At 40.4% G+C, this 27,296-nt stretch overlaps 1 protein-coding gene across 2 annotated transcripts; it reads right to left on the minus strand.

Annotated features, from left to right (window-relative positions):
* Positions 1–1,602: 1,602 nt before the first annotated feature.
* On the minus strand, positions 1,603–25,649 carry col2a1a (collagen, type II, alpha 1a). 2 transcript variants are annotated; one of them, XM_027016026.3, is made up of 54 exons: positions 25,398–25,649; positions 23,053–23,262; positions 21,146–21,162; positions 20,933–20,965; positions 20,662–20,694; positions 20,350–20,403; positions 20,071–20,172; positions 19,871–19,948; positions 19,129–19,173; positions 18,613–18,666; positions 18,359–18,412; positions 18,198–18,251; positions 18,000–18,053; positions 17,766–17,819; positions 17,328–17,372; positions 17,094–17,147; positions 16,831–16,875; positions 16,564–16,617; positions 16,320–16,418; positions 15,667–15,711; positions 15,273–15,371; positions 14,551–14,604; positions 14,220–14,327; positions 14,053–14,106; positions 13,807–13,905; positions 13,470–13,523; positions 13,121–13,219; positions 12,955–13,008; positions 12,807–12,860; positions 12,247–12,300; positions 12,044–12,097; positions 11,887–11,931; positions 11,675–11,773; positions 10,494–10,601; positions 10,322–10,375; positions 10,175–10,228; positions 9,997–10,050; positions 9,834–9,887; positions 9,110–9,217; positions 8,918–8,971; positions 8,671–8,724; positions 8,240–8,401; positions 7,999–8,106; positions 7,370–7,477; positions 6,238–6,291; positions 5,931–6,038; positions 5,341–5,394; positions 5,099–5,206; positions 4,955–5,008; positions 4,708–4,815; positions 4,254–4,542; positions 3,754–3,941; positions 2,723–2,965; positions 1,603–2,553 (listed from the first exon to the last, which is right to left on the minus strand). In XM_027016026.3, exons 1-54 carry the CDS (start codon positions 25,489–25,491, stop codon positions 2,407–2,409), a joined length of 4,476 nt encoding a protein of 1,491 aa, XP_026871827.2. In that variant the 5' UTR covers positions 25,492–25,649; the 3' UTR covers positions 1,603–2,406. The 2 variants fall into 2 exon arrangements, with proteins under 2 accessions (XP_026871827.2, XP_081563904.1); XM_081707778.1 differs by lacking the exon at positions 23,053–23,262.
* Positions 25,650–27,296: the final 1,647 nt, after the last annotated feature.

Consider the following 27,296-nt stretch of genomic DNA (forward strand, 5'->3'; position numbering starts at 1 on the left):
GTGTTTTGCTCAAATTACACTATATTACTGTTATAGCCCAAGGAACTGTAGTGTGTTCAAGTATTCAAAATAGCTAAATCACTTGCGTTATCAGGTGGGGTTTCCTTCCATTGCTTTATTATTAGGACCAATTCATTGGCCGCCAAATTTAATTTGCATCGCGATTTGCGTAATCTCAATATATATTTTAGCAGGCCGCATGCAGGTTGTAAACCATGCTCCCAAAATTCTCTCAATGTCCAGATTTAATAAAGGGTCAGTGTTTAATTTTAGCTACATATTGTTGCTTCCATGCAGTGTATTTATAAATGGATAAGAAAAACTGGGGTGATGCACAGCTGTAGAGCCCCAGAGCCTCACACTAGTGTAAGTGTAGTGTATTTTGTATCAGTAGTGTATTATAGTGTAGATTGTATTTGTGTACTGACTTTCCATGCACATGACAAATAAACTTGAAACATGAGTAGGGAATGTCATTGATGTTTGTCCTGTTAGATGTAATGTGCAAGTGCATACATTGGACAAGAACAGATCTGGTTTCATATTTATAGATGTTAAGCAGAAATCCCCTTTTGTGACTGATGAAAAGCTTTCAGTTTAAAGGAACACTGGTCATTTTGAATACCAAAGACACAATCGCTTGATTTGGTCAAGACATAGGTACAAGCTTGGCCAGTAATTGCCGGTGAAAAGTAATGTGGAGGATACTGGGCTTCCTCATTCACAGTAAGACTTGGGAAAAGTCAAAAATCCTCATTAAAATAATAATGATACAGCCTGTTCATGAGAACATGTGAAAGAACACCCTCTGGGAGAGAAGGCTGCTTTATTGTAGTGAGACTCAGTTTCACAGCTTCTAAAAGACAATACAAGCTCAGATTACATGAGTCTAGTACTGTCTGTTACCTTCTAAGTACAAAATGTGGTATCAGATTTACTTTTAAATTCTTATTTTTGGACACAATAAGTGTCAGTATGAGTTAGGCATTACATTGTAGTATTTAGAAAAATACATTAATCATAGATCTCTCACTCATACACACAAACCCCCACATGCATTCAACCACTTTTTAAAGAGTTTGCTTAAATTTGAATTTCACTGAATAAAAACTCAATTAATTTATGACTTCATCATTCCTTGTTTTTTCCTTTATTTCCAATTTACATTAATTAAAATCGTAACAAAACCAGGATGAAAAAAGAACAAACAAAAATTATCATGATCATAATAATAATTAATTATAACAAAAATATACACACCCTCACACAAATGCACACTTCATGCTCAGGACACCCTGTTCCAAAGGAGCCCCTCCTTCCTTTGATTAATCCGGTTATTCCGAATCCTTGAAGCAGGCTGTGTGAGTTTGGTGAGGCTAGTAGGGAGAGGGTGTGGGGACCCAGGGAATAATGACTGACAGATGTAAAGTAATAGCACCTTCTGAAGACAGACTGAACCAAGCCAGGACATGTCCTTTCTTTCTTCAGTCCCCCAAGCTACTTTTGATTAATTCACATCCAAATTATAACTTTGGTTTTTCATTGTGAGGTAGCTTTTTTTTAAAAAAAAATGAAGATAATACAAATGAACAAAACCAGAAATATCATCCAAATTTATTTTACTTTTGCTTTTTTGTAAAGGGACCAACACTTCCTAAAATGGGCAGTCAAGGGGAAAATATTGACAATTTAAAAAAGGAAAAACTAAAATAAAACTGCACTTCCCAAAAAAAGTGTTGGTGTGCATAGACACACGCTTTCACATACAAACACATAACTGTGAAATTATAGCGATCTGGCTGTCTCAGAACAGACTTTTACAACTGAACCAAGATTTGACTTTATTATACACAGTAAATGTTAACTCCCAACCTCCCCAGTTTTAACATTTCACAATACCTAGCTGAATGTGATGTTTTTACTGAGTCACAGTCTGGAAGCAGAGGGAGGGGCAAAGTGGGACTGGGTGTGGTTCAAGATGGTGTTAGTGGGAGGGGCATCTGTAGCACCCAGCTCTAAAGCACCATCCACCCTGCCAAATGTGATGACATCTAGCCATGTTTCTGTACTTTTCATCTCTTACTCGTTAAGTCTTGCTTGCTCGCTCCTTTCTCCTCTCGGCTCCCATATGGAAGAAGGACTTCACTGAGGTTGATGAGAAACATGGCTGGATTTCAGAGGGAGAGATTCATGGGCCAGTGCTGCTTAGTGCTGGTCTCCAGGGCACTAAACGTGGACAACACAACTTTTGTGTTTTGGAGAAAAAGCATTCATCAATTTTCAATTTTCAATTTCCTTTTCTTTTCCTTTACTTCCATATTTCTTTATTTGGAGAGTGTATTGCTTCTTCATGGAGCTACTGCTTATCATTTATATCTTTCCATGTCTTATATCGTGTCCATATTTTTACAAGAAGCAGACTGGTCCAATGTCCACTCCAAACTCCTGGTTAGCTCCACCGATGTCCATAGGAGCAATGTCCACAATGGGCAGTCTAGATGTCTTCTGAGTTTTGTACTCAATCACAGTCTTACCCCACTGCTCTGTGTGCTTCTGTAAACAAGAGAAGGGGAAGTAATATCAGTGAATATACTCTACAGTGAAAAAACATTAGTACCGCAAATCACCTCAATATCATTGTATAGCATTGGACAGTATGTGCTGAGTTTCTCTGTTTCAAAGATGATGTTTGTCTGCTTGTGCACAAGACTGTGAACTTCACCTTGCAGCCATCCTCAAGCACGCCATATGTGAATCGGCTGTTGCCCTCTGCTCTGATTTCCACATAGTTGGAACCCTGCAGCAGAAGGGCCTTCTTCAGGTTTCCTGTGGCCTGGTCCATGTAGGCCACGCTGTTCTTGCAGTGATAGGTGATGGTCTGAGAGGCCTCAGCAGACAGCAGTCTGAGGAAGTTAAGCTGAATATTGGCCATACTTGGAATCTGGCCATTCTCAGCATAGCTGAACTGTACCAGAGACAGGGAGAGAGAGGGAGATATGTTATTTTTACTTGCACAAAGAATATGAATTACACAAAGATAAAATTTGTTAAGGAAGAAAAGAAATGGGACATCAACAGTATGGGCAGCATGACTGAACTCACAGCCCACTTAGATGCAACATTTCCTGTCTCTGTCACTACTTAGTAAACAGATATTTTCAGTATCAAAAAATGGAGTTTCAGAACCCTGGAGAGCAACAGCAGGAAACTCTGCATATATTCCAGTAAGAAAATAACTCAAAAGCCCAGACTAGTGGAAATTCTGTCCATCACAGTTAACTCTAGAGTTGCCAATCAAGCTCACATAGGTTTAGCTATGAAGCCAAAAACAGCATACTGGTCAAGCTGTACAAACATTTTTGCAGAGAAAGTCTATTTTTCATGCCAATAAGGTAAAAAATATATTTGAACAAGGTTATGAAGGAGATGCTTATCATTTTTAACAGGCTACTAAGTATAGATGTTTTTACACACACAAACCCTCACAAAAACACTGTGATGCATTTTGTTTAAACAAACTAAGAGTCATTTAATTCTTTCCCTAGCTAAGCTTAGCAGAGGTATCTGTAATTTCAAAAATGTCACAGAATGAGTTACTGTTTTGTTGTACATGCTCCTGTGCCCAAATTATATATATGATTCAGAAAGTCATGTTTATGATTCTCACAATCTGATGTTACAGACACATGTAAGATATATACAATAAACCAACTGCTACATGAATACTGTAGTGGAGTCATCTGTTTTACTCACATGGAAGCCACCAGACATGCTCTCCCCAAACCACACATGCTTGTGTGTCTTGCTCTTGCTGCTCCACCAGTTCTTGCGTGGGACACTGGGATTAGTGGGGTACACACATGTCTCTCCAGTTTCCATGTTGCAGAAGACCTTGATGGCATCAGCACTGCTGCCAAGGTTAGGGTCTACCCAGTAGTCACCTGTGGACAATGGTCACATAATTACAACAAACACACCACAGCACCAATTATGTCCTGTGATATGCACTTGCTTTCCAGTGGGGTTGTGTCTTCTGAAATCTGAGCATGTATGATCAGTAATATCTTAGTGTATATGTGCAATTGTATCTGTTTTGATAGTTCTCACTTATCAACTAAACTGTAGGACTGTACCATTTGTTTTACTGTGTTTTTAAATGTTTCCCCTCCTTACACTCTCTCTGTAACCATGTATCACTTTCCTTTCTCATGTCTACCCTCTCCCTCTCTCTCGTCCTTGTGTTCTGTCCTTACCGCTCTTCCATTCAGGATGGCAGAGTTTCAGGTCCCGGCAGGTGCGAGCAGGGTTCTTGCGTGAGCCGTCTGGGCTGCGGATGTCTTCGATCTGGCTGTTGATTGATTTCAGGGTGGTATCCACTTCCACATCATGCTGCCTCAGAGAGGTCGAAGCATCATCAGCACGCATGTAACGCAGAGGATCGGGACCCTTCTCTGGCTGAGACAGTCCAGCAAAGGCAGACATATCAATGCCAGGGCCTGGAGGACCAGGAGGGCCAGGGGGTCCAGGATTACCAGGAGGACCCTGTAGGGAGAGGCCACAAAGGAGAGAGAAAATGAGCACAAGGAGAGATATATAGAGATATGCACATTAGATGCTGTCTCTGGAAAGAAATATTAGGGAATTATATTTATGGATTTAATTTAATTCTATTTATGGTTTATGGATGTAATTATGGATTATACTCACAACTGGGCCAGCCTCTCCAGAGCGTCCACGAGGTCCAGGGGGTCCAATGGGTCCAGGCTGACCGTTCGATCCATCCTTTCCAGCTGGACCAACTGGTCCAGTGGGTCCCTACAAAAAATCAAAAAGGATATCAGTTATTTTCCCAACATCACTTTTGACTTCTCAGGTATAGGAATAGTTCTTCTGTAATGTATAAACAAGGATCTTACCGCAACATTAGCAATGCTTAAAAAGCTGAGATTCTTACCTTGGGTCCACTAGGTCCGGCAGGTCCGGCAGAACCCTGGTCACCAGAAGAACCCTATAACACAAAAATCACGTTGATAACTCATGTCAAGCTTTACTTTACTCAGAGAACATCCATAGACAGGTGTTGGAGGTCAGTACTCACAGGAGGTCCAGGAAGACCCTGCAGACCAGTGAATCCTCTGTGGCCTTTCTGTCCTCTTTCTCCAGCCTCACCAGTCTCGCCCTTGTCTCCACGGGGTCCTTGGGGTCCCTGAACCATAGAGAAAATGCTCCATATAGGCTATCGCATAAAAATACTACAGAGCAACCTTGTCTCCTCACATGCATACTGTCCTTTAATATCAGAAAAAAAAATCTTTTATGTTCTTTGAATTAAATTCTTACAGCCATGCCTCTAGCCCCAGCAGGTCCAGGAGGTCCAGCAGGTCCTTGTGGCCCCTTCAGAAAAGTGTAAAGCAATGTATTAGCAACACCTTCTATCACACCATATCCAATAGTGTAAGACATTTATATACACTAGTGTAAGACATTTATCAAAAACCAAACCTGGTTTTCAAGTGTGGTGCTCTTTTTAAAAAAGCTTCCTAAAGGAATATGAAGTTTTTAATGCAATTATGTAAGCATGAAAAAAAATGCAGCCCCTTGTGGGCCTTTGTGAGCTAAAAAACAATTATGGCACACCTATGATACCCTAACCTTTAACAGACTCTGTAAGCTGTTGCATGAGCAGGAGGATCTATGCAGAGATAAAGCACTGTGTTCTAAAAAGTATTTTTGATATTTTTAATAATGTTAATAATGACTAATTTCAAAAAATAAAGTTAATACTCATGTTGATGATTTGATGGCTTTATAGAAGCAATGTGTTTTTATATACACTGATGATTGTTAGAGACACAGTGGCGTAATAAACTCTTTTGAGTCAGTTGGCCTGTAAGCCTTAAATCCAATTCATATGATATTGCAGCACTTACGTTCTCTCCTCTGTCTCCCTGCTTGCCCACAGGACCAGCAGGACCAGTAGAGCCAGGGGGACCAGGGGCACCAGGGGCACCAACAGGACCTGTGTTACCACGCTCACCCTGCAGGAGATATGCTCATGAACATTAAACAAAGCATTATTGGGTCAAGACGTAAATTAGTTAGCTATTAACAAGAACCCTGAAAGTTTCAAGGAACATTACAACATGGAATATGTGGAGTGATGCTATATTTCTCTGGCGCATCTCAGATTGTGATTTGTAAAAGATTTTTAAAAACTGAATTTTTTTGTAGCCTCACCTTAACACCAGGAGCACCATCTCTGCCAGGAGGCCCATCAGATCCAGGATTACCCTAAAGACAAGAAACATAAAGTGTGTTTCAATAATCAGTCAATAGCTACTGTGTCACCCAGACACGGGTAATACAAGCCTGGTTGGAAGAAAAATATTTTTTTACTTTTCAACATGGTGTCATGGATTTCCCTGCTCGTGACACAGTTCCTGTGTAGCTGAGGTCCATGTGCTTTTGTTTTTGTTTTGTTTTGTTTCTGTTTGTATATTCCCATGGCAATGTCATCATGTGGTTTTATTTTATTTTTTCGTTACCTGCCATTAATTGTATGCAGGTCTTTCTTGTATCTATTCATTTGCCGGTGTATTTAACCTCCTGTACTCGGCCTAACTGTCAGCTCTTTGTCCTGTAGGAATGAAGGCTGTCCCCGTTGGTTTCCTCTGTTTATTTTTCCTAGTTCCCTGGCTTCTTTTGTGTTGGTTTTAACTCATGTTAACTTTTTTGAATAAAACCTTTCTTGCATCTACACTCTACCTCGCTCCTCACTTTTACTTGTGATATAGTCATGTAAAGTAGTATCAACTGGATTAAATTTTGTATATAGAGGATCTGTCCAGTATACTGTTCTCTGGTTCAAATTCTACACAAGACAAAAATAGGGTCCCTGAATCACAGCAGTTCCCCCAAAAACACAGTAGGGTTAAGGTCTATCACAACTGTTAGGGACTATTCAAAATAGTACTATCTTGTGATAATTTTTGCTCTATGTTGCTTTTCTTAAATGAAGTTAGAACAAGTCCTTAAAATTTGGTTTGACATGGATCACCCCAATTACTTGTAAATGTGAAACTGGTTCATTGCAATATATTGAATCCATCTCCAATCATACTGATGGAGATCACTCATTCAGTTTTGGCAGTGTGAAAAGCATTGTTCTAATTTTATTTTTCAGTCAGGTTCAGTTTGACAGTTTGGGTCATTTGTATTCTTTACAGTTACATCATTTATCTAAAGCAACTTTCATTTAATCAGAATGACATGTGCTCCATTGGGCATCCAACCAATACCTTGGTATTACATGGTATTACCCTACCTGCTCTGTCAAATGAGCTACAGGAGCATTGCATCAAATTTTTACCTCACGTCCAGTTTCTCCAGAAGGTCCAGTCAGTCCAGGGGGTCCAACAGGACCAGGCGGGCCACGGTCACCAGCACCACCTGGACCTCCCTGTTTGCCAGGCTCACCCTGTGACACAGAGTTGACCAGATTTAGGCAAAGCAATCTATCAGCTTAATAGCATTCCAAGAAATTGATTGTGTTCAGAAAATTCTATATCATCAGCCAAGGATGAAAACAGTATCTACTATGGAAGAACAACTCATAATATTCAGTTTCATATTCATTTGAAGATGTGTTTCACCTGAAGATATTGAGATGTAACAAGAAGATAGGGTATACTGCATTAATTCATATATTGCTTATTACTAGTGCTCATAGTAAAGTGCCTACTGAAGTGCTTGATATAACATAAAAAAAACTGTGAATTAATAATGGCTAAAGCCACTTCTGGTCAGTTTGTCCAACGAATTAAAAATAGCAGTGCTTCTCATGTAAAGGGCACTCAACCCAAACACTAAGAGATGCTGTTCTAAGCTACATTATTCTGTCCAAATATCTATTTTAATATAAATTTCTAGTTCTTTATCATGCTTTATCCCTACATGTGTTTTGGTCAAATTAAAATTATTTGGTTTATTTATACTCACCGAAGGTCCTGGGAGACCAGGGAAACCTCTCTCACCACGCTGGCCAGGCAGACCAACAATACCACGCTGGCCAGCAAGACCTGCAGGTCCAGAAGGACCCTCAGGACCCTAAAAATGGAAGAAGAGAAACATGGAGGACAGGAAAGTGTAAGTTCTATGAGGCACTTTTTTATAGGTAGAGAATAGTGATTCATCACTTTGGTGGGCTAGATGACTTTTGAGAAATGTGTGCGAGCCTTACTGGGGGACCATCTTCTCCAGAGTCTCCTTTCTCTCCAGGGGCTCCAGAAGGCCCACGCAGTCCAGCATCTCCTTGTCTTCCTGGAGGCCCAGCATCACCACGAGTTCCCTTAGGACCATCTTTGCCAGCAGGACCAGATGGGCCAGCAGGGCCAGGGTTACCCTGTGAGAGGTGAAGACATGGAGAAGAAAATAGAGATAAAAGAAGAAAGACAGAGATGAGAAAAATACCATCAGACCATTAGATAACATGAAATCAGTGTACAACAAATGTCACGTGTACCCAAGCCACCCTCTGTGTCTAATAGAAAAGGAATGCTGGAAGCTGACATACATGTATTGTTTTTATAAATACAGATGCAAAGTTTGGCATGTTATTGCTGGTAAATCAAAGATAAAGGCACTGAGATGTTTGGATGCAGTAGTGCTTACGTTGGGACCAGGTGGTCCAACTCTTCCTGCAGCACCTGGGAAACCAGTAGCACCCTGGAAGAGAAAATGACTTTAAGTCTACTTTCAAAATTTGCATAACAGATGTATGTCCCAAATTCAGCCATTACTCTACAATGCATTAATATCACTAAATCCCTGCTGATGGGTCAAGATTGAACAGGATATAATTAAACAACCACAGCTCAATGATTCGTTTAATGCCTTAATTAATAAAGAAATGACTCACTGGGGCTCCTTGTGCTCCACGGGCTCCTTTAGGTCCAGAAATGCCAGTTGGGCCCTGACATCAAAGATTAGCATTACATTAACCTACTGTTAGTGTTAAAACTGAGTCACATTTTGAAGGATGGTGCTGATTATTGTTAATGCAGCAGGATATAACACCTAATAACGTTATGTGTCGTAAATTGCTACTCACAACTGGGCCGGGTGCTCCAGATGGTCCTTGAGGTCCAGAGGCTCCAGCATCTCCTTTCTGACCTGACTCTCCTTGCTCTCCCTTGGATCCAGGCTGACCATCAGAACCCTGAGGACAAACAGGATGATAGTTATACATGCTGGTTCTAATTTACTGATATCATATTATCCATAGAGACATTGGTCTAACGCAAGTTTCAGCTCTTAAATGTCTCCTTGATATTTTGTTTTTAGAAAATATGCAATGTGTCATTTTAATCTATTAAATGTCAGTGGTATCAGGGTAATTCTGACCAAGACAAGTGTAGTCTTTGCACTCCAAAAATGACCCTGAAAACAGACACTATGCATCCATTGGCATTTATGCTTAGTTCTCAAACTACTATATGTCACAGACAGCTTATCCATACACTACCACTTTATTCTGATAAAATGTTCACCGAGTTTTAGATTGATTCAGTTTTTACATTTATTGATGAGTTAACATTAATTAATCAGAAAAAAATAATAATCTAGTAATGCCAGAATAAATCATTCTAGGACTAATGATCTGTTGTATTTACCTATGGAGATGAATGTTATCATTGCTTATTTTGAGAAATCCATTTTCTACTGATGCTAGAATGAATCATTGTCTGATATTCACTGATGCATCTGACAATTTCTGTTTAAATGTGTAACATTATGCAAACTATCATTCAAATGGTAGATGTAGTCCTACTCACAGGAGGTCCAGCAAAACCAGCAGGTCCAGGAGGTCCAACCTCACCACGGTCACCCTAGAGAGAAAGGAAGAAACAGTTCAATCTCAAAAAGAGATAAAGCAGAGGACCATAAGATACCACCAGATCCCAAATCTCAGACAGAACAAAACCATCTCAAACTTACAGGGGCACCACGGGCACCAGCAGGTCCAGTTTGGCCAATAGCACCAGTTTCACCCTATAAGAAACAGGGAGGGAGGATGGAAATTAGAAAATAAGAGAGAAAGTTTGCTTCATTCTCTGTATAGACTTAACAACACACATAACACACCTTATGAACAACTGACAAGAGAGGTTCTCACCTTAGCTCCATTGGGGCCAGAAGGACCAGGTGGGCCAATTGGACCAGTCAAACCCTGAAGACAAAAGCAAGGAGAACATGATCAAAAAGATACAAGTAAATCTGATGTTCTTAATAACAGCCTCACTCCTCAAAATGTAACACTCACTCTTGAGCCATCTTTGCCAGGAGCTCCTTCAGGTCCTTTCTCTCCAGTGTCACCCTGAAAAAGACAAGGTGATTCAGCGTGATCAGTAATTGAAATCAATCAATAAAACAATTTCCACAAGGTTGAAATTTGTAACGTGATTAGAGAGAGCGCTGGGTTTGTTCCTACTCACCCTGTCACCCTTAGCTCCAGGGATGCCTGAACCTCCTCTCTCCCCAGGCATGCCCTGTAGACCAGGAGGGCCTTGTGCACCAGTAGCACCAGATGGGCCTATCGCACCCTACAAGACATGATTGAAACATCATTAGCACACATACAATACTATTGATTTGTGGGCACTAATGGGCACTAATTGTATGGGCCTTTGACAGTGCATAATAAAATTGACCAATGAGCAAATTTGGTACATTTTGGATCAGCTCTTTTCTAGTATCTCAACTGATTTTGTTTCAGATTTTATCCATACACTATGCTTCATTTAGCAAGGACAACATTAGCATTATATACCAGGTGCCATGATGGCACATCAGTGTTGAATTGCCTAATTGAATTGTACAGTGTAGCATGCAGAATTAAACAGCATGCTACTGAATTTACAAGAGACCTACAGTAAAATTGTTAAGTTTACTGTGTAGTTCTGTCACGGGACACTCTGCCCCCCACACAAGTCACGTGGTACGGCCTCCCGCATGCAGGGGGTTTCGCCCCATTTGTAACCACACCCTCCATAATTGCACGCACCTGCACGGTTTAACGTCTTGTTTCTTTGTCTATTTAAACCTCTGTTAGTGTGTGTATTGTGTTGATTATGGTTAGTCTGCTGCTGTATGTCAAAACACGTATGTAGCCTGTGTTTAGTTAAATGTGTACATGATGTCTGTCGTTAATGTTGTGTGTGAGTGCCACCGTTATTCGTATGATATGTTAATAAATGTATCACTTTATCGAGGGAGTCTGTGCATCCTGCTCCACTCCCTTCGGCACTCGGGCCAGCAGAATCGTTACAAGTTCATGATAATGAGAAATTACTTATGATGGCAGACACTATATGCAAACATATGAATTAATATAAGAAGAACTGCAGCTATATAGTAATGAGTTGAGATATGAGGGACCATGACGAGACATAGGGACATGATGCTGTGAGAAAATATTGTGAGTATTGGACACTAGTAAATTCAATATGTGACTGTTGTGTTTTATAGAGCTAGTGAGCTATAGTTCTCAGTGAAAGCTAATAAGAAGCCCACTAAAATAGTAACGAATGGTAATATGGAGGCTTTATAAGAAGAACTGAGAAGACACAAGACATTTGAGTTTTAAGAACAAAGCCATTGGTGTCAACGTTTTTACCTTGGGTCCATCAGTTCCTGGAGTACCAGGAAGTCCTCTGGGTCCCTGAAGACCCTGAGGCCCAGCACCTCCTCTCTCACCAGGGAACCCACGCTCACCCTGAGAGAGACACAAACCGATGTAGAGTCATCTTACTGCAGCATAAGCATGGTACCATTTGTATTCAAATCTGGGTGACAGAGTAGCTCTGATGGTGTAACACAGCCACTCACTCTTGGCCCAACTACACCAGGGGCGCCACCCTCACCAGGAAGACCCTGAAGAAGTAAACAGAGAGATATAGGCCAGGGTCAGGACACTCAAAGTTAGTATCACCAGGTTAAATAGGTTTATCAAACCAGGCTAATCAGAGTCTGGGGTTGTTCTCACCTGGTCACCTGGTTTACCATTCTCTCCTGGTGGCCCAGAAGGTCCTGGTAGGCCCTACAAAGAAGCAGAACAGAGCATGATAGCTTTGATCAGTTTCATAAAAAAAACTTTCATTTATTATTAATCTTACTGTGATTATTGTGTGTGTGTGTGTGTGTGTGTGTGTGTGTGTGTGTGCGTGTGTGTGTGTGTTATTATTATACCTGGAAGCCAGGGGGACCAGGCTGGCCCTGTTCTCCTCTCTCTCCAGCAGGCCCCTGAAAAAGGCATCAAGCACTCATTGAAATGTCTGGTCACATCCATACACTCTATCATCTCAGAGGTGCCAAAAAAAGTCAAACATTTATATAAACATCAGTACAGTTTTGCTGAAATCCAAGGATGCAATAGCATGCACTGTTTTATCACATTTGCACATTTTTTTTCACATCACTGTGCTTCATATCTAAGCTTTGGATAAGACTATTTGGAAAAGATCACTTTTTTTGGTTATCAGTGTGGCAGTTATCAACTGCCAAAATGACCTTATCAAAAGACTGAGAATAAAGTACACAATATGTTTACTCAGTATACTGGACTCAAATAACTAACTTGTTCTGAAATCTTGTCTTTTAGCAAAAATTAGAGTTATGTCATAATGCTTCATATTTAGACAGGTAGATAAGTGCAATGTACTGACTCAAAATGGGATTGTTCACCAGTGTATATAAAAGTTTAATCAAAACTAAATAATCAATAATGGTGTTTAAGTCACAATACTCACAGCAGGGCCATTAGGACCAACTGGTCCAGTCTCACCATCTTTACCAGGTAAACCCTGAAGACAGAGACAGAGTGAGAGACTATTCATGGTAAGCTCTTCAGATCAGCAGAACACAACAAACCATCAAGCTCAAAGAAGGATCACTTACTCTCAGCCCAGGGCTGCCAACAAGTCCTTTCTCTCCGGCTTTGCCTGGCTCACCCTACATGAGGAAGACACATACAAATACAGTGAGACACAACCACTTTAAGTTGATCTCAGTTGAAGCTCATGACTGTGGTAACTACTTTAGAGTGTTATTTTGATGGTCTTACAGTGGCTCCCTTGGGACCTGGGAATCCCATCACACCAGGCTGTCCACGAGCTCCCTGAGGACCAGGGGGACCAGGGCGACCGTCATCACCAGAGGCACCCTACATAAAGTGAAAGAGAATCCACACTCAATACTACTGATTACCTTCAGATGGATATATTACGATGAGACATTTGTGCCCAGTAACGGTGAAAGGCATTGTATGAACAAAATACTTTATAGAGAAATCTGGGTCTGGGTACAGTTGGGCATAAACTCTGACTTATCATATTCTTTGTCTTTGAGGCTCTGTCCAGACCACTCTCTGAATGTATCTAATTGAAGATGCTGTGACATCCTGGGATACTCACAGCTGGCCCAACTTTCCCTTGGGGTCCAGCATCTCCTGGACGACCAGTGAGGCCCTATGAGGTACAAGAAGAGTAGACAAAAAATATATATAAAAACATTTTCAGCCAGCAATGGGCAACTGTGCTTGCTGATGTTTGTTGCAAGTGTCTAATTTACTCCTTATATTAGTGTTTGCAACGTTTCTTAGCTTCTTAGCTCTATATTTATTGTGCTGATGAATTATTAAACCAAGAAACCATCACGATCCAATCACTGATGAGCATTTGATCTTGCAAAATTAGACTTGACAAAGAGTCAGTTGCCATGAAACATCCACCACATAAAATTGTGACTCACTCTGGCTCCAGGAAGTCCAGGCTCGCCTGTACGACCATGATCTCCAGTAGCTCCTTTTGGTCCAGACACTCCAGGAACACCACGATCACCAGGTGCACCCTATTAAAACCAAAGAGAATTGTTTGGCATTCAAGTAACCAACAGTCACCTGCATAACATTACCAGAGACAACAGTGTTACTAAATCCGGCCATTGCTGGTGTGAAAATGTCTAATATGCATTATACATTAATTAGATTTCACCCACCTTAGCACCAACAAGACCATCCTGACCAGGGAATCCACGGTTACCTGGAGCTCCCTACCATGGAAAAAGAATAGAAGAATCATATAGGACTAGTTATGCAGATTTGTTTTTCTTGCCTGTTGTTGCACTGACAGGAGTGTGAAATTGATTAATGTTGTCAGACTCACTCTCTCTCCAGGAGGTCCAAGAGGCCCAGCAGCACCAGGCTCTCCTCTTGGTCCTCTCTTACCCTCCTCTCCAGATGGGCCTGGGGGACCAAGAGGTCCTGCAACACCCTGTGTAGAGTGACCAAATAATTACTGGTTAGCAAACTATACTAACTGAAAACCTTGTTTGAAGATTATATTACAGTCAAATCCATAATTCTGAATAAAATCTTACTAACGTTCTAAAACCTGATACAAAGAAAATGATACTAATGATGATTATATTAATAATGAATTTGTTTCTGACAATGATGATGCTGATGGTGATGATAAAGATGCATTTGGGACTCACACGCTCTCCTTTTGGTCCAGCCTCACCCTTAAATCCTGGAATACCTGGATCTCCCTGTTACAAAACAATGTATACAATAAGTGAGAATGATAAATGCACAAAAACAAACTAAAGTGAGGAAGACTCTAGGCTAAATGTGAGGAAGACTTACACTCTATAGACTAAATGTGAGTAAGATTTACAGTCTAGAGACTAAATATGAGGAGGATTTACATTTTAGAAACTAAATGTGAGGAAGACTTACACTAGACTAAATGTGTTGAAGACTTACACTCTCGAGACTAAAAGTGATGATGATTTACACTCTAGACAAAATATGAGGAAGATTTACACTATAGAAACTAAATATGAAGAAGACTTACATTCTAGAGACTAAATGTTAGGAAGACTTACATTCTAGAGACTAAATATGAGGAAGACTTACACTCTAGAGCCTAAATGTGAGGGAGAGTTACACACTAGAGAATAAATGTGAGGAAGACATATTCTAGAGACTAATGTGAGGAAGACTTACACTAGACTAAATATAATGAAGACTTGGACTCTAGACTAAATATGTGGAAGTCCTGCAATCTAGAGACTAAATGTGAGGAAGACTTACATTCTAGAGACTAAATATGAGGAAGACTTACACTCTAGAGGCTAAATGTGAGGGAGAGTTACACACTAGAGAATAAATGTGAGGAAGACATATTCTAGAGACTAATGTGAAGAAGATTTACACTCTGGCCCTTGGGACCCAGAGGTCCAGTAGCTCCCTGAGGTCCAGGTGGCCCACGGGGCCCTGGGAAACCTGGGGCACCAGCAATACCGGGAGCACCCTAAAGGGGAACAGCCCAATTAAGAATGGATACATGCATCTTCTACAAATAGTTATCAATATTTTGTTGTGGTTACAAATCATCACATTAAAGTCATTGTAACTTGGAAGGGGGCCAATTAGGTAGCTAACAAGAAACGTCATCTGAGTCCAGCTTAACTTTGCATGGTATATACTGGACTCAAATACAAAATATAAGAGGCTCTCAGATAAAAAATAAATGTATATCATTACCAACAAGGTTATTTTACATTCAGTACACTGGAAAAAGTGAAAATATGAGAGAATATACTTACGGCAGATCCTTTGGCTCCAGGAATACCATCAACACCAGGGTTACCCTATAAATCATAAACACTGATGCTCAGAATTCATGTTAAATAAAGCACTAAGTAGTGTTCCTTAAAAATTTAACTCCTGAGAATTTACAGACTGTTTTAATAATATTTAAAGTTTAAGAGTGCAGACACACTGCCTTATGAGCACTACACTTTACAAACTCACTGTAATAATGTTCACATGTTAACAGATTCTCTGAATAGAAGTAGTACAAAAAGTTCTGTTACAATGCATGCAAAGCAGTACTTTAGGGTGAAGTAAAATGGTGGAATGGTAAGTTTTCAATGTGATATAAGTAACTTGTCAGAAACGTTTTAGTCAGTTTCATGATCTATATAAGATCAGGTTTAAGTTGTTCAATTTCATTGAAATCTAGGATGGCACAAAGAGGTATTTTAAAATAAGATTTTGTTTGTTTGTTTGCTTGTTTGCATTTAATTTAGTAGATCTTGTAAAATGTAAGCAGCTTCCTTTGTGTATGGTAACAAATTCAGACTACATAAAAGAGAGCTGCTATGCATTGTAATCTCTGTATGAGTGTAATCATTTTTGTTGCATGTTTTACTGCAGTTTTAAATGGGTAAAAACAGATTTCTGCAATTTTACTTACAGAGGCACCAGCCGGGCCAGGAGATCCAGGTGTACCAGCCTCTCCACGTTGCCCTTGTGCTCCCTCAGGTCCACGAGCTCCAGTAGGGCCTGCCTCACCCTGTAAAGTGAAGTTCACCAGGTAAAGTCTACCGATAGCCTATCTCTGAACTTCCCCAATAAGTCCTGAAATCATATTTTGCATGATACACAAAGTTGAGGCATCAAATAATCAATCAGATAGTTAACTGAGAGGTATGACCTACCTTAGAACCAGGGGATCCTGGGAAACCTGGGGCACCAGCAGGTCCAACAGGACCCTGAAGAGAACAAGCATCAAAATACATTAAAACACTGGCATTAAAAAGGTTCACTACTCATCTGATTCATGGCATTTTGCTCAGGATGACTCAGCACTTCAAATGCTGAAACTAGTCCAGTGTTTTGACTAGAGAGCCGCCAGTTTATCGTGACTGAACAATGACTATCCCATCATTATGTTTGAAGGATTATTGGTGTCAGGCAGCACTCACAGGAGGACCCGCGGGACCAGGCAGGCCATCATTACCACGGGCGCCCTGCAAAGAGACAGGACACATGTAAGACAAGCGTAATCAACCATTCAAACCATTTAAGGTATGTAACACTGAGAAGTTTCAGTCATTCAACCACAGCTTCTCTACTCCTGAACATGTTTTCAGAAAATATGCCAAGAGAGTCCCCATAGCAGTTGACCAGAATACGGTCAAGCCAGGACACAATACACAAAGAGAGGAGAGAGATTTCAGTCACTCACAGCAGATCCCGAAGGTCCAGGACGTCCCCTTTCACCAGGCAGACCACGTGGGCCCTGATTGAAAAAAACAAGGAGGGAGAAGGAAACATTAGGCACATGGATGACACTGTAAGCAGTCAGAACCGGGTCATCAGCACAGGCGATGACTGTGACCTCAAATAAATGATGGCACTACGTGCTACAGGGAGGACGGTTCTTGTCATTTCGTAGCACAAGGTCACATCTGTAACTCACCATTGGTCCAGGGGCACCATTCTCTCCGGGGGCACCTGCCTCACCCTGGGAGGATGAAGAGGAGAGAGATGAAGGCATGAGATGGGGTAATGCTAAAGCTGTACTATTGTAGCCATCATGAGGGTACCTACATTTGTGTTTCTCATGCACATACTGATATGTAGAACTGCTCTATCTTTAACTAATGAGAAAACAGGTGTGAAATTTGTGTGTGAATATATAAAGGTTATTTTTATGTTTAAAAACCAAATAATTTTTGCATATACACTTGAGTGCTGTGTCTGTGATAATATGTGCGGTGCATATTAATGTAAAGTTCATCTGTCTATACACATAGCTGATGTGAATGGTTCATTATGTGCAATTATGTGACACTGTTGTAGCCGTGTATGATGTCCTTTGTGATGAGTGAATGTGGAGGATGTTATGATTCTGTACCTTGGCTCCAGCAGTTCCAGTCTCTCCCTTTACACCATCAATACCTGGGTGTCCCTAAAACCACAAGCAGTGTTATATGTTCTTCTCTACACATATGTCCCAAAAAGAGGAGACAATGCTTAAACAGATATGGTCATAACACACCAACACTCCACAACCAGCACAGGTACAGAAAAGATACAATTCTTATTGTATTTTTACAGTCAGACTATTTCAGCCAATCAGGCAACTTACTCTATGTCCCTTGATGCCAGGAAGTCCAGGAGTTCCAGGGAATCCACGTGCTCCCTGTCCAACAAATGCCCAAATTACTCAAATGTACAAAACTTTAAAAAGGTTGCTACTTCTTAGGAAGGTGACTGAAAATAAAATAATACTGTATGCATGGCTAAGTGATTAGAGAGAGCAGGTACAGTCTAAAATAGTGTTTACCTGAGGTCCTGGAGGTCCACGCTCACCTGCCTTACCGGGTTTTCCAGGGTCACCCTAAAGAAGATGGGGTATTAGCACATGCCGTGGAATGTTAACATTAAAGACCATGCAAAAACAGGAGCAGCTTTATTGACACCCAGATTTCCAGACAGGCCACTCACGTCACTTCCTGATTTTCCAGATGGTCCAGGGGGGCCACGGGGTCCAAGAGGGCCCTGTTAAAAAGAACAGCAATGTGAGTAATTACGTAAAAAACAACTGAAGAGAAAATTCACGGGCTGATAAAGATGAGCTAGTGAGCAGTCCATCTAAGAAGCATTGTGTGGGTGTACGTGGGCTTTGATCTTTTCATGTCTCGGTTAATTAAGAAGAATCTGGTCTTTTTACATGAATGGAGGCCTTTTGTGATACTCACAGCAGGTCCAGGTTCACCAGGCTCTCCGGGGTTGCCTTGGAAACCTTGTGGGCCCTACATTGAACAGATGAAAATATGGGATTGTGCGTTGGTGGATGTAGGAAATTCACATTATGATCAATTTCTCAGATGAATCTCTTCTACGTACATCATAAATGACTCAGAAGTATCTGCCACCTAAGATTGTTGTTATTCCCCTAGCCTTATTTGAAATTCAATAAACAATTAATCTCATCCCAGATTAGACATTATTCCACTATTCCACTATTCTTCCACTATTCACTAATGTATTTTTCTCCGTTGTCTTGTCTAGAACTTATTATCCATGTCCCATGTAACAATTTAGCAAATTTAACACAAAACTAAAAAAAATTTAACTAATTAAATATATTGGAATTATATATACATACTGGAACTACTAATTAAACATATGGAATTATATATATATATTATATATATAAAATGTACTATATTATTAAAAATTGTGCAAATTATAGTGTGTGTATATATACTTACAGGTGCTCCAGAAGGGCCAGGAGGGCCACGGGGACCCATGGGGCCCTAAAGAATAAAATAAATGATATAAATGATCACAATGCATACAAACCCTATATAAAACCCACAACATGACAGTGTGAGTTGATTTACAAAGAAAATGTTGTAATATAATGGTGATTCACAATCACCTGTGAATGGTTATAACTGGTTGTTTTTTAACTGTAACTAAGGCAACACACACTATTACTGAAAACTGCTCTAGTAGAAGGTGATTTATTTGCTGTGTTTTTGTTCATCACTAGAGGGCGTGACTGACCAGTTTGTAGAAATTTACAGGCCAGACATTTGCTGGCCCTATAGGTTGAGCATGATTTGATTTGTTTTGCACTGTATTTCACAGCTGGTAATGTATAGTATTCTTAGATAGGTTTGTCCAAACAACAACTGATATTTTGCTGCTATGAAACAACTGCTAATGATATAAAGAAGAGCAGCAAAATAGTATATAGCTGTTATTTCTGTCCCAATCTTGCTGCTGCTGCTGTTGTTGTTGTTGATTTATGTTTTACAAATGTAACCAAGAAAGCCAGTGACCGACCTTTTGATCTGTTTCTTTTGAACCAACAATAAGTGGCTGTAATAACCATTGGCCAGTTATGCACACTTGTATAGGTATGATGTAATGCAGTGTCTTTCTTGATAATGGCTCTACATTATGTCTAGGGATCTTTAGCTTGAGGGATAATTCCATCCCATGTACCATTGGTCCTTGCATCACACCCATCTGTGCTCCTCCTGCTTTCTCATCAAAACCACCAGCCATCTGAGCCGCAAAGTTCTGCAGACACCCAGAAGAAGGTCACAATACCAATCTTAAATTCCAACATCCAACATTCAGATTCATTCAATTACACTAATTGATTGAATGGAGCAGAGAGAAAAAGGAGAGGAGAAACTCACTCCTCCGAGTCCGGGAGGACCTGGTGGTCCAGCAGGTCCAGGAGGTCCAGGGTTGCCTGGAGTGCCGGGCTCACCATCTCTTCCTCTGGGGCCTGGACTTCCCTAAGAAAAAAAAAAAAAAGTGATATTAGTGAAATCCTTTTCACATCCTTTTCCTGCTGGGTACTTTTAGTAAACCCCTCCCCAGTGTAGTACAACTGCAGAGAATTAAGTGTGACTTATTACCTTTACTCTTGAGTCTGGCAAGAAAAAGGTCAGAATGTCAGCGAACTGTCTTACCTTCTCACCCTTAGCTCCTCTCTCTCCGCGTGGGCCCTGCTCTCCTGGGGGTCCCTGAAGAACAACAAGGAAAAGATGACAAGCTTGTTGGCAGCAAATTAAGTGACTATGTTATGTTTGGACAGAACTGCAAAGAATATGTGCACTTTATCAAGTTTTTAAATCAAAGAGAAGAAAATAGCTCTTTCCACTGAGAGTAAGAGGAGCCCCCTAGTGGAGATATTTAAACTGCACTTTACCCCTGTGACAACGTTCACTAATCAAATAATAGGAATGAAATCTGACAAATGAAATCTGTCTGAAGTGTCTCACCATGGGGCCAGCAGGTCCTTTTGGTCCTACAACCTGTCAAAATACAACAAACATAATTAAAGCACATGCTAGTAAAACTACAGTTACAAGCTAATGATTATCAACTACACTTGCAATTGTGGACATAATTTTAAAATAACAGGTAAAAAAGATCCCAAATACAGAAGTGAGATTAGTGTTGTTGCTTGATTCCATAAAGAAAAAGAACAATCTCAGACAACAAGTGTTTAAGATCAGAGCCAGGAAGGAAAGATTTTAATCATTAACTTACATCTGCAATCTCACCGGGTTCTCCTTTCTGTCCCTATAATCATAATGTTCATAATGTTGGGGAGGAAAAAAATTCAAGCCAAAGTTTAATGTGTTGCAGAGTAAAATCAAGAAAAGATAAAGAGTAATCTGAAGTGTATAATGTTCATTTTATTGTTTTTGATATTTTATGTTTCGTGTTGCATGTGAATAGAATAGTCACCATTACACTCACCTTTGCCCCAATGGTCTCTGTAGTCAGGTGACACAATGAGAGATGAAAAGAAGAATGTTAAAAAACCTTACAAATAAAACATATACATGAAACTCTAGCACTTCATTTGTGTGATAAAAACACACCTTGAAAATATGTGTCATGTAACTTTGTGAGTCAATAAAAATCAGGATAAATAAAACTACACTTAGAAATAAAAAATGCATTTCACATGGCGCCCTGAGAGCTACACAACAACAAAATAAGCAGAAATGAATAATCAGGAGTTCAAAAGATTTTCACTCAAAAACCCCTGCAAACTGATGTAATTAGGAAACCCTAGTTCTTAACAAGGTCACTTTCACTGACAAAACCAATCAATGGCCATTCATGGAAAAGCTTGAAACAGGAAAACTGAACAGCATAGCACTCATTATTGCACCAATGCCATATCATCCTCCAGTCAAATTCTGCTAGAGTGTTAGTTTGGGGGGGGGGTGCTGCATGGCGATGGTTCATTTCACATATAGGTACACCAATATTTTATGAACCACTCATTCCATTTCAAAGCCAGCAGCCATGTTCAATGGGACATTGCTGAAGTAGTCATGCAAAAAGCATTATGCTAAGTATGATAACTTTACTGTAACATGTAAAGTGTATTTGCCAGGGGCAAATCCAATTAAATGAAACACCTGCCTGAATGTGTTTCATCAACCTGAAAAATGTTTCATGCATCAATTTAAGGAGGTCTGTGAATTTGAAAAGCACATTCAAAAGTATTTGACATTTGACTTAATAAACTGAATGATGCATGAAATGCTTTCTGTTGAATAATACTTTTCAGTTTTGTATTAATATAGCAACAAGGACTTAATCATCAGACATGAGACAGTGTGGAAAAGGAGGGGACTCAGAGGGGGGAAAGCTCAGGCTAAGTTTTATTATATAAATCTATTGCAATCACAAATTTTGAATTAATCTGAATGAATCACTATTTGAATCCTTTAGTTGTTGAACTGTGTCTGAATCTGCTTGAATGAGTATCTTAACATGTGAATGAAGTGAAGTGACTGTTTGATCAGTCTTGAGTCTGCTAAATGTGAATGTCTGCTAAACTGGAATCTGAATTTAGATGTTTGATCAAGTGTCCTCTGAACCCTCACACTCAGACTCAAGAGCAACTGACCTGTGTAAATATAAAAATAAGGCATAGTCAAATATATATTTACAGATATTCAAATGAAAGTGTTTCCACAATTTTCTCAGCATAGTCCTTAATCAAGTGATGGCAATCTTTAAATGTTTTTTCTATATTTATATAATGTAAAAGATGCCATAAATATACATTCAAATAACCTTTGATAGAACAAGCACAAAGTAACATGTTTTCTTGTACTACATTGTCTCTGAGGTTAAAATATAATTAAAATACTTTGGACAAAGCAGAATTTTAAAAACATGTAACTTAAAATATTTGGTAAGAGAATTCATAGTGTCTAAAACTATAATCCTACATTTCTTCATACAGTGGATTAGTAACCCAAATCACATAATTGGCAGTTTTGATTTCAGACATAGTCAGCCCAGTGACAGACCAAATTCACTCTAGAAGTTGTAGGACATCAAAATAAGTCACCATAATAAGGACTGTGCACAATGTTGAAAAGCTTTCATTTTCATGAATTGCTTTATGTTCATGTGAAACATAAAACTTCAAAGTCCTTTTTCCTTCTGTTAGTTTTGAGTTCCAAACACAGTCATCACATAACCTTCACACTACCCCCTTTAAGGGACTGGGTGAAGTCTGGTTAAATGGGACATCACTGCTGGAATTATGGAGCTCAGAACAGACAGTAGGGAGAACATGTGCGGAACATGTAGCAGGTGTAGTGAGCAGAGAGAAAGGTGTGTGAGGAAGCGCGGACCGCTAGGCTGGTCGTGATCAGCAGGACAAACGGGGCAGCACTCTCCAGGCGGAATGACAGGATTGGCACAATCCCTCAGCTCCTCGCAGATGACCTCATCACACAGCACCGCCCCCGAGTCACACACACAGACACGACACGCCTCTGGCTTCCACACTGCACGGTCTGCGTACTGGCGGCCATCCTGGATGCAGCCGCCTACCTCCTCCTCTGTAGCCGCCAGTGAGAGACCAACAGAGAGGAGATGCGTGGGGGTGAGAGACAGGTGAGCACATAGATATATTTACAATCACCCTCACACACAAACAACACTACTTATCAGTAGCTTTTATGTGTCTCATGAAAGTTATGACTATCACAAAGATTACTAATCCTTACCATTACATCTATTGCCTTTTTGATGGTCTATCATAGTTATAGTACTTCACATCCAATTACAGGATCTCACAAAAGGAGGGCTGATTTGGCAAAATCAACTTTTGAAGCTTAAGGACCATGACCAGATTAGGCAGTTTCTGTAAGACTAATTGATGTTGATGCAAGGTCCAATACCCTACTGTAAAATGTGAGTTTTTGAGGTCTGTGTCTGTGTGAAACTATATCCTGCATCCACTGAATTAGCCATGAATGGGCCTTTCTCACACTCACAGGGTAGCATTGACGGAGTGGTGCCTTAAACAAACATATCCTACTCTCAACCTCCATCTGGATCTAATGGTCTCACCCACCACCAGTGCAGACACACTTCAGTGGGTCAGAGAGGTGGACCCCAGACACACGCACGCACACATATATACATAGACCCTAAGGTAGTTTGTGTTTCAGAAATTTGTATAAAGTACTGTTTAAGAACCTCCATCTTAGAAATAAGCGAATGGCTCAGTTATAGCAGCCAAACCCATAAGGCGATGGAGTTAAAGGAGTCCCTGTAGAAAATTCTTAAACTGCTCTTGGGCTGTATGGGGTGTATGCACTCACCCAAACATCCAGCCTCTGTGATTAACATTTCATCCCTATCTGATTGACTGAAAGAGACAGAAGCTGACTGAGCACAAGTTGGAGCAGTGGGGAAATCTTAATCAAATCTACCTACCATTAAGGTGACAAGGACAGTTAGTCTCCTACTCTCACCCCCAGCAGCTTCTCATCGCTCTTTTGTGCTTGCCCTTCTTCTGCCGACTGGTGGGTTTGGTCCCCTTGGACATTCCAGAGGCCTCTCTCCTTTTGTCAAGTCCTCTGACCCCAGGTCCCATGAACTATGCCCTACCACTGAACAAACAGACCCCATACTTTCCAAGCCCCTTTTGAAGGTCTGCTGATGATGTGCCATTTGAGCCTTCCTGGGACCCGCTGATGGCGCTGATCTCTCTTGCACACGCATGCAGACACACAGGTGCGCACACTTGTGCGCCAAGTAAGCAACAACTGAACACGTCATTTAAGAGAACAGTGACAAATTGTGCCGCACACCATATCATTTAGAAGTCGTTATCGCATTCTACAATATGGCATGACTTAAAAGCACAATGTAAATTACGCTTGGCCTTCAGTTTTTCCTAGTTATAACAGCACCGTTCAGCAATTGACAAATCACGCACGTTTTGTGTTGAACTAAATGTGAATGATTTGAACAAAATCATACACACTCAACGCAAAAAACGTCTGAAAGAGTTAGAGTGTGCTGAACAATAATTCTTGGGATTGAATACATCTTTAAAGATAGTCACATTTATTACAACCGTAAACATACCCTAATGTTCCACAATGAACGCAGTAAAATATAAAACGTCCCCTTGTTCACAAACTCTCACATCGCTAAATGCCTCCTAAGTTCATATAGGCACACTCAACACTGTAATCATTTAAAAATCTTGCTAAACTGAAATATTTAAATGTAAAATATTTAAACCGAACTTTAAATGGATGATTTAATAGGATGCATCATTTGTTGTTAATTTATATGACCTGTTTAACTAATTGCTAACTCCAGTGTAAGAATTTCCGAAGATAACAATTCGGTAACATACCTTAAATCTACTACATCTCGCGATATCCGCGAGTTTGAATTGCTGTCTTACAATTGTTTGAATTACAAAGCGCACGGCGGGTGGGCTAAATCCGGAGCGCCACAGTTTGAAGTATGAATTATGTCAAGTTTACCAATGGGACAGTAGCCACACCATCTGATAAGTGCGATCGCGGGACTAATTTTACGAAAGTATAGGAATCCACAATCCAAGTGAAAAATGAGTGAGTCAAATGGCTTTGATCCGATGCAAACTTGCAACTGTCAAAAAACATTTTACACCAGAAAACTGGATTTCAATGAAAAAGCTCCAACTTACGGTCATCTTCCTGTTGACATCTGACAACGGATAGCAAAATAAATTGTGTTGCTACAAGTAGCAGAACAGTCCGTGAATCCACAAATCTGAACATGTCTAAAAGTTAGACATGCAGGTCCGTCGGGTAGTAAATTCGCCGGCAACGGCGAAACTGCAGCTCAGTGCTCGCAGGGAGTGTGTGAGTATTATGTATTTTGGGGGGGATCCGACGCCAGGCCCCTGCGCACAGACAGCACCCACCGCGTCAGCCCGAGCTCCGCGGTTTTATGTCCACTGGTGCATTTATGAATCTTAGTATACTCCAGAAACCCCGGTCCAACCCCGACCCCCACGAGCGCTGAAACATGAGCTTTGTCAACCTTCTAAAACACACCCCATCCGAGGGGAAAAAAAAATACAAATCCGTCCACCCTTCTGTCTCTTAACAGTTGCTCCCTGAGCCATCCTCTCTCCCTACATCCCTCCATCTGTTCCTGGTCCAAGAAGCACCCCTGGCTTTCTTTTTGGGCCTTTGCAATTGTGTTGTGCACTTAACGCCACGGAATGCTGTACCGGAGTCTTGAACATGAACAGGCTTTAAAGTAAAGCAGATGAAGGAACTTGTCTATTTTTTCACTTACACGTGCTGGACAGAACTTGGTGGCTTTGAGATGTACATTCCCAGCAATACGAGTTTTCTGATTAAAGACATTTTTTCCTATAAATGGGTTAGAAGGCAGAGGTCTTGACCGTTGTCATGAAGATGAAAAAGACCACCCCGTGATGTAGCACTCATCAGACTGGTTCCATATTTTCATGACTTTTGTACAAGACACTTGCCATGTCTGTACATGTTCACCATAAAATATCCATAATCTTATAGCTCAACCTTCACTTATTGGCCCACTGTCCATATTTGGGGATATATTTAAGCCTATATGATTATTTAATATCCATGAAAAATATGATTGGGTGAGTAACAAAATAGCCAATTATGCCCCAGAATATCTGTGATGTCTTGTTGATGCATTCATTTTGGTTTTTGTGTCTCCTTAGGAATGTTTTGATTCTAGTGGCAAAGTATTCTACAACCAACTTTAAAAACAAACATAAAACAAACAAAGAAACATTTCATTCTGGATGGTTTCTATGGGTGCTTTATGATCTGAAGAACTATGGTAACAACAAAGACAACCACTTTATTTCTAGAGTTCCAAAATGTTTGGCATATAATGGTGATCTTAACATTTGATTAAGACATGCATCTAACTGAGATTGAAAGACAGATTCATACTTTTCGATTTTAGATTTAGTTCCAGAAAGACCCTCAGTGCCACTTTTTTAGAATCCTTATAGACCATTGCACTGTGACAAGCAAAACACAGGACACAGTATTAATCTGGTTCTGGGAAGACAGAACCTCAGCATCTGAGCCAAGAACATTTAAATACCTCACAGACTAATTAAAGCTGTTGGAAACAGCTGTCAGTGAAAGACAGTTCCACTGCACAGTGACTGAAGAAGCCCACAATCTGACTCAAACTAACTCAAACCCCCAATCCTCAACCTCCAAAGGCTGATGCTGTACCCATTAGGTCCTTGGGTCCTAGTTTTTCATATTAGGTCATGACTTCTTTCCCTCCTTTATTTCTAGTCCTTTTCATTCATATTAAGATGTTTGTATTTTCACAGAGAAAGGTTGCATATGGATGCATGCTAGTTCCTCACTAGTTGCACAGGGCTGGGCCTAAAATAAGCCAAGTGACCCACAGGTCAGGATCTTTGGTGAACAGGCAGTTACTACACTGCTTGGTTAAGCAAAGTTAGCTATTGCACTGAGCATAAAGCAAGAGTACTCAAGAGTGCTCAAGGCAAGATCCCTGTGTACATTCTGTGCATCATATTATACCAAATTCACTT

The sequence above is a fragment of the Electrophorus electricus genome, chromosome 25 (assembly GCF_041902795.1).
Source record: "Electrophorus electricus isolate QZ-2024a chromosome 25, ASM4190279v1, whole genome shotgun sequence".
Lineage (NCBI taxonomy): Eukaryota > Metazoa > Chordata > Actinopteri > Gymnotiformes > Gymnotidae > Electrophorus > Electrophorus electricus.